General features: G+C 36.2%; 1 protein-coding gene across 1 annotated transcript in view; it reads left to right on the top strand.

Moving 5' to 3' along the window:
• The window catches only part of LOC108735145 (exchange factor for Arf-6), a 117,827-nt gene that overhangs the window by 90,954 nt on the left and 18,081 nt on the right, over positions 1 to 8,792 (top strand). The window contains exon 6 of the mRNA XM_025976649.1: positions 1,924 to 2,177. Coding sequence (XP_025832434.1) covers positions 1,924 to 2,177 — 254 coding nt within the window. The remainder of the gene's footprint in view (positions 1 to 1,923; positions 2,178 to 8,792) is intronic.

The raw sequence follows: 8,792 nt of genomic DNA, 5'->3' as shown, positions 1-8,792 counted from the left end.
GTCATTTATCCAAAAACATTCTGAGAAAATACTGCTCGTGGAAACACGGCAAACAAACATAAGCTCTTGGAGCATGAAGCTTATCCCTTTAAATATGCCAATTAGGGAAACCTTTTTCACCATAACCTGACATAAACTCTTGTTGAATGGTACTTCATAGAAGCCAATCCGAGAATCCTTCGTCACATGTGAATCAGGGTCCTACCAGTGGGCGTTAAGTCTCAATCAGTATCATACGCCGATCGTATTGTAATGTTCGTAGGTTTAACAAAATTAACTTCTAAGACTGATAACGACAAAAACTATTTATTTACACTAATTATTAAAGAACTTAAAAACACTATTAAATTATTACTAAAATTAGGTTATGAATTACTCTATTTATTTACACTATTGTTGATTTATCACTATTCACTGCGCTATTTATTTCACTGCTATCACTGTCAACTTATTTCTGGATTCACTTCTGCAACGGTCAATTTATTTCTACTCCACTTGGCGATCGTCTCTTCCTTTAAATATTCTTTTGTTTACTTTGTGGGACCTTCTGGAAACATCCGGATAGTTTACTTTTTCTTTGAACTGTTTAACTGCTTTCCCAGAACGCAGGTACGACACACACATTTACAAATACGGCGCACATGAAGAAAGGCGCTCACGGCGAATCGATAAGCCGTTCACGCACACGTGTGCCCGATCGCACACAAACAGACCCCTGTTCGCTACAATACGTTTCCATCATTTTGATTATCCTCAGAGAGCTTTACAGTAACTAACTTAAAGATAAAAATGTTTTGGGTGTTTCATGCTTTATTTCACCAGCTGCTAAAGCTTGTCCCCGGAAAACCGGGTTCCCGGCAAAATCACCATAGTTAATGGTTCATGTCTTAGTTCTAGGGGTCTTTCCATTAAAACCACATTAAATCCAGTTCGAAAAGTCGTTTAAACACTAAACCAATGAAAGTTTAATTCTTGGTTGGCGGATTTTCAACTAGATGATTGAGTTGAAACCGTTGAAACGAGATTATAATCTTTATGAACACTAAAAGTTTGTAATGTGACAAAATCGTACTAATAAGTGATCGGCAATCAAAACCTGATATACCAATAAACAACAGAAATTGTAACAGTTCGGCCATATTGATGTATTTGTGTTTACGAGAAAAAATACACATAAGAATTATATCGAAATAACAAGCAATTTAGTTTAATAATCAATAATAATACAAATTAGAACAAATGATCTATCCCAAAACAAACTTAATTACTAATTTTCACTAGGTAGTTTTTTTGGTATACTTGTTAAATTATTATTGCTAATGTTTGTTTTCTCCTTTTTTTTTTCTGGTATAATATACTAGTGTCATTATTTGGAACCCGGCCGGTTCCTAAAAAGCTTGTCGGATCTGACACGTACCGGATTCAAACCGGTTACCTGTCCCATTTCTAGTCTAAACCTCTAAAAACTACTTTGCTCTGTTTAAAGATAAACTAAGACTTTTATTTATATTTACGTACAAAAGTAGAACAGACCTTTCGTCTTATTAGAAATGTCATTTATTACTTTAAATGTATAGATAATAGAGACCTTTTACATACTGTTTTCTCAAATTTAGACAAATTGCCTTTTGTATTTCAAGTTTTTCTAAAAATTTACGTTTCATTTCTTTATTTTCTGAACGGAAAATAGAAATACTTTCACTATCAATTGCATGATTCATCACGATACAATGTTGTGATAGTCCAACAGAAGGTTCTTTTATTATTCTTATTATTATTTTGTGTTCTGTAAGTTTAATCTAAAAATTGCGTCCCGTTTGCCCTACATCAACTTTATTATAGACTAACTGATTGTAAGAACAATGTTTTATTCATGATTTGCGATAAGGTAAGCAATCTGTCTATTAATGACCTCTTAATTAGGCATCTAGGGATTTGAACGACCAAGAATCAAGTAGGAATGAAGACTCAGGGGAAGATGGTGGAACGCTTAGAGAATCGGGAAGAAATACTTCTTCACCCCCATCTTCGGAGGACGACAGTGATATCGAAAGCCTTCATAGTTTTCACTATTCTCCGAAAGCTGTTGATTTGCCGTCAGCCATTCGCCTTGCCAAGAGATTATATTGTCTTGATGGATTCAAAAAGTCGGATGTATCAAGACACCTTAGTAAAAAGTGGGTTTCAATTCTTTTAATTAAACATTTATCGAAACGTCAAATAAACGTAAAAATAATCAAATACATACATTAAATTAGTGTTTAACAGTTTATTGAAACTACCACAGGAAAATCGCGATTAAAGTAAAATAAATATCTACCTACAGTTGTCGGTAATATCTATATGTTAGAATGCCAAATTCAGGCACATGTCGAAGTAAATTTCGAGCAAAATCCTCAGAAACCGAATACGACGATGATTATTTTGGCATCGGTTCATGAAAAATAAGAAGATCGGTATAGGGAACTGTTCAATTCGTCTCTCTACTTATATAATTACATCAAAAAGAAGTTTTGTCTTCGATGTATTAGGAAAAGAAGAACTGAATGTAAGAAAAGACGCATTGTCGATGTCGAATAATCGAAAAGTTCGACATTTAACAAAAAACGATTTAAACAGATGTTTTCCCGAGATAAAAATTTTCAGTCTCTCAAACTCTCTGAAAGCGAGACTCGAGTCTCCGTCTCTCATCTGGTGTCGCTGAGAGAGACTGTCGAGAGACTGTCAAAAAAACTGTTTAGCGTCTCTGAACGAGAGACTCGAGTCGCTCATAGAGAGATNAGGTATTTATCTACACATTTAGGAAAGAAGGTTGAAATATTATTAAAATATCACATTTTTTATGTCTTCACTATTTTATAACTGATTGGTTCTATTTTTGGTCACATTTGATGGCAGAAATATTTAGGATACCTTCTTGTAATTTGGACTTCCAATGGAATTGTAGATCCAGCATGTCAAAATAACGGAAAACAGAAAAGAGATCCTTAGATAAAGGCTATAATAGGAGAAATTACAACACTACCCTTTTTTCTGTCGTTGCATTGTGACCTACTGTTTTAGGATTCTTTCTCACTTTTCTTCTCAGAGTTTCGATCTTCTGGGATAATGGTACTTCTAATAGGTGTTAATGTTATTTGAAATCTCCACAATTCACGAATACCTTATAAAATTTAATTCCCCCCTCCCCCTCATAGGGTTTACAGTTGTAAGAACTTTCATGGCATTTGGCATTTGTACCTGTCGACCCAAAGACACCATTGTGTTAGTACCGTCGACAGTTCGAACGATTTTGTTTCCATTTTCTTCCCTTTTTTTTTCCTCAGAATCTGACGATTTTTTTAATAATTCCAGGTATCGTAATTCCCACGGTCATCATATACGCCACCAGCAGCAGCCGCAACAGCAGCACAACTCGGTACCAAACAGTCCCAATGAATCGGACCTGGGTCACAGGTCGCATCATTGCAATTCAACTTCAAATTCCGCCAACACCTCCCCCGTCAGTGCCAACAAACGTGATTCGAACTCTTCGGCGGACGGCGATCCCACGGCAAAGACCTCCAACATGTTAGGTTTCAATTCGAACACGTTCGTACGCACCAGCCGATCAGAAGATCAGTTGCAAGTGCAAAAAGACTCGAACGTGAACGCTGTCGACATAGACTTCGAAGATGACGTGACCAGTTCCCTCAACACGCTCCTGGACACCAGATCCGAAGCCAGTTCGAACAGTAACTCTTCCAATAATGTGTGTTCTTCAACGAAAACGGATCGAATCGTTTGGACATACAACGCGCCAGTTACAGCCACTTCCATGGACCATCACTACCACAAAACGTGCTGTCACACGTTATCGAATGGTAGCAATTCCTCACACAGTATTTCCTCGCCTTCTTCGCCAAGTCCTCTTCGTTCTGGCTCACCTCCTTCTCCTACTTCCGTTTCCTCGTCTGTAATGTCGAGTAGATCCGGTTCCTGTCGTCTGCCTTACACTTTGACCAACGGTCCCCATCCTGACAGTGGTACCGGACAATATCAAAGGACTAATGGAGATTTCAGCATCTCCGAAGCCATTTCGAACATCTCCAGTCCCGACTACCACGACGATACCAGCATAGGTATCCGCGACTGTGTTATGGAGATCAGTGATCATAGTGACAGTGATAGTACGCTACTTGTGTCGGAACCTCGTCATAGCAGGCATCGCACCAACAGTGGGGGTAACAGTGAAAGTGAACATCGAATCGTGATTCAAGTGAAGGGGCCGGACAAAGATGGGACCGGCTTTAAAGACAGGGGTAGGCAGGGTAGTAGGGAATTCGACTACGCCGGTAGGAATAGGAGTGATTTTTACAGTGAACAGGTGAGTCTTGATCTATTTGTTTATACGGAACCTATTTCTAAACACGTTTAATGGATTATTAAAATTATTATGGTTCAAAAAGGCAAAAGGGAGAGGTGTTACTAACAATAAAGGGATTGCAATTTGTGGTTTCTTAAGATAGATAGAAATGTCTCTCACTCATTTTTATTCTTGGTATTAATTCCTAGACATTAATAATAAACTCAAAAATAATAAGGACTTTACTCGTTTGAGACAGGGCCCATTAACATAACTGATTCCTCCTTAGAAGGCCCATGGGTGGAGATACATAATGAAGGTCTCACGTTACGTAAATCATTGTCAAAGGTATTGTTACCATGCCAAATGTATGGCAGAAGGGCTTACCTGACGTAGGGCTTAAATTAAGTGCGAATATCCATATCAGTCTCTCTTAATTTCAGCGTAGATTTTAGATGAAGGTCAGAACTTTTCTGAAACTAGCCGGTCTATACTCGTTAGCAGCTTTACATATTTTAGCAGCTGAATCATTTCCGGGATGAATGCTTACTATTTTTAGGACGCTCGGCTAATTTGAGGTCATTATCTTGGATATTAACTGAGCGGATTTATTTTCTCCATTTTGGTAATATTTTTAGGGGTCAATATCTGCAATAGTATTGTACGCATCAAGGGAAAAAGGATGGCATTCCCTCCTGGGTGTGAATTGCCATCCCAGCCGTAAGTTAAGGTGAAACCTACGCAGTTGATGGTAAAATCCTTTCCTAAAAAGAAGTAAATGCGTTTTCTAACATGAAAGGGAATGTTGCGTTTGCGTCACCGAAATCAGGGAAAAATTACACACTTTTTGTAGGGATATGATGAAAAATCGTTTTTTATAGCGTAATCCAAAATGTAGGCAATTGTTTTCGAAAATAGAGCGAATTGAAATCATCTCGAGATCATCATCATCATAAGGTCGTCAGTCCTGAGCTAATCTTCGCATTTCCCTACATCCTTAACTAATCTAGATCTATCTCTACTCATCAACTCCGGTTTCTACTTCTAATATTGTCTCTAACTTGCCCCTCATGCCTGAGAAGGTATCCTACCTAACACGCCACCTCTGTCCTCCAATTTTTTCTAGTATCTCCTCATATCTAACCTTCTCTGTCCACAGTATCCTCAACATTCGCCGGTAACACCACATTTCGAACACTTTCTTTTCCTCCGCGCCCTTTTCTTTTTTGCCGTCCATGTTTTACACTCCCTAGACATACATCTATAACAATCTTTTCCGAATTTTACGCGGTAAGAGTTGCAAAAAAAAAGGAGCTCATGATGTTGTATAGAGGAGCTCAAAAAAGCTATAACCGTAGTGCTGGACGGGTTAAATTTAAAGGATTACCAAGAGTGATTTGAATCGTGGCAGCAACGTTGGAATCGTTGTGTAGGTTAAGCGGAGACTATTGTGAGGATCGATAATATTTAGTACAAAACTTGATTTGTTTGGTTTTTATTGACAAATTTTCAAAACTAATAAGCACATCTCGTAATATAGAAATAATTTGTAAAGAGAATTAAATTATTCCTTTAAAAACTGACAGTCAATGTATGCTCAAGCTATTATTGATAATGGTCAAGTAATATTAAACAGATTGTTATCGTATTGTAAAGCTGTTGTCCAAGGAAACTCATTTTCATTGAAAAATTTGTTATTTCGTAAATAAGGAGGCTAAGGAAAGAAAATTTCAAGAACTTTGTAAATTTATACACATTAACTGCCTTGACATTTATTTGAAACAAGGAGCACTATTACTATTTTATTTACTTACTTAGGTATTGTAAGATGCATCATACTTTCGATGCATACAAGTCGTTTGTAGATCAAGGATAATAAGAGAAATTGCAATGACTCCTTTGCATATGCATTTTATGCATACAGAAATCGTTATGTCGGTTCGATAAACAAAATTAGTCTCAGCAGCGGCTCGTTATTATAGAGATAAGGGTGTAATGGTGACACAACCACTTCCTCCCTAATTTTGTCAAATTAAGACAAATTCTTTATACAACTACAAATAAAAAAACAAGCGATACTTGGGGCAGACAAAAGTTAGTAAATTATCAAGTAAAAATTGGAATGCAAATTATGGTGATCGTATTTTTAAATTTAGCAGAAAACAAAAGTCAGTAAAAGTCAATGTTGTCAGATGGTTTTTTTTAATCCCCAGTTTTTTACCGAAATTTCCCTACAGAAAAGAATGTTTAAATAAAACAAAAGTCATTTAGCCCAAAACTCCAGACCTTTTTTTCCTTAGTTATTCACAAATATTTAAAGAAATTTTCAAAGTACAAGTTACCTTTAAACAATAGGAATTTATTTGATAAAAAGATTAAATTATACAGAATGATCCAAAAAGGACTTTACAATCTTGAAAAGTCATATAAACTTATTCAGAGAACCTACAAAGCTGACAGAAGTTGCAATTTGTAAGGAAACACGTAAACTTTTGACGCACGTGGTTCGTTAGTACCTAATCGTACCATAACGTACCGTAGCGGTAGTTGCGTTAAAGATGGCTGCTTTCACTAGACCAGAGCATACTAGCTGTGTGTTTTGGTGTGAAGAATCAAAGGCGGCAACAACAATTTTTCGTATCAAATACACTAAAGATCCTCCTAGTAGGGCTTGAATTCATGAGTGGCATAAATGTTTTATAGAAACTTTGTAAGACATAAGAAATCACGAGGTCGTCCAAGCACATCTAACGAAGTCGTTGAGCAACTAAAACAAACTTTTGTTAACAGTCCTGCTAAATTGACCTGACGTGCTTCTCTGGAGTTGCACGTCCGACAGATGACTATTTGGCAACACGTTTGCATTTGAAACCGTACAAACTAACAGTTGTACTTCAAAGTTGTAAAGTCTTTTTTGAATCACCCTATATTATAAATTAAATATAAATCCCCTTCTCCCTAAGCTGGCTCTAAATTTCCTTAGGTCTGGCGACGTTAGCCAAAAATCGAATGTGTTAATGCATATCTCTCTCCCTCTTACTTACTGCCTGCAGAGAGAAAGAGAGACAGATCTGAAGAAATAAAAGTAGGAGTCATATTAAAAAGCTTCGGAAGCTAATGTGTTCGTAGCGACCGATAGTCCTAAAATTGCCTTTTCGAAACATTTTGAGCAATTAGCACTTGTTTATCAGTTTCTTTTTACAAAATAGCTTGACCAAAATGTATATAGTTAGGACAATCAAAATTGTAAATGCAAAATAATAATAGTAAGCGGTGCAACGGTTAGAAGTTGCTTAGGTAGGCAAAAGATCAGGGTCGGCTTTATAACTGTCTGGTTGGAATTATATCTTTAAACAAGCGTCTTCTTTTCCTAAATTTCTGAGAATGTTGTACTTGTCCGATGCTCGCAACAAGGTTTGTTATGAGTAAAAGTAGGCGATCTGTTAGCAACCGCTCTAGTTTGGTTAGTATGTAAATTGATAGAAGAAAGTAAATGCGACAGTTTTATTACACATTATGCCAATTTTAAACGTCCCAGCTATACCTAAATATCTCATGTGTCGAATAGCGAAAGAAAGCTTCGTTCTTATCCGGTGTCCCACAACACCACACAGCTTGTTTCAACCATTTACCATACTGTCCTTTTAAAGTTGCAGTTCTGTTGTTCATCGGGAAGTTAGTCTAACAAACCCATTGTAAAATTTGTATCGAATGGACAAACAAACAGACAAGAAAGTGAATTGTGAAGTACAGGACCTCCGATAGTTTTGCATTCATCAACTGAGACACCTGTTAGAGGCCGTCACTGACCTATGTATCTGATTATTTTTCTAAAAATAGACGTGCTATTATATTATTATAATGCATTTACTCGACATACATATATCTTATAAACTGCTAACAAACTTTAATGATTAATAAGTCCCACCAAGAATCCAATAAGTCGTTGAGCAAATTGATTTTAATTAAGCAGGTACTCGCTCGCTGGTCTATAAGGAGAACTATGCGGTTGTTTCAAGAAAGTGCTCCGTAATTAATTTAAACGATTCAGATATTTCAATCGATAAAGTTAAGTGCATTTTTAATTTTTTAATTATTAATCAGCTTAATTAAAGAAGGAAACTGGAGAATGACTTAGAAAGCTGGAGAGATAATTTACGACTAGAATTTTTTTGAATTTTTATAGATAAGTAACCGATTGTAATAATTTTAATGGTATCCGTGGTAAATTTATATAATAGAAACGAAAAATGTTGACTTCACACTTTTCATTTAAATATTCTGTGACAATACTGTAATGTTCGTGGGTTTGACAATTAACTTCTAAGACTGATAACGACGAAAAATATTTATTTACACTAATTACAAACAGAACTTAAAAATTAAATTATTACTAAAATTAGGTTATGAATTACTCTATTTATTTACACTATTGTTGATTTATCAC

Source organism: Agrilus planipennis, unplaced genomic scaffold (genome assembly GCF_000699045.2).
Source record: "Agrilus planipennis isolate EAB-ADULT unplaced genomic scaffold, Apla_2.0 scaffold102, whole genome shotgun sequence".
Classification (NCBI taxonomy): domain Eukaryota; kingdom Metazoa; phylum Arthropoda; class Insecta; order Coleoptera; family Buprestidae; genus Agrilus; species Agrilus planipennis.
Note: the sequence above shows the minus strand (reverse complement) of the source record. Positions and strands in the feature narration are given on the sequence as shown.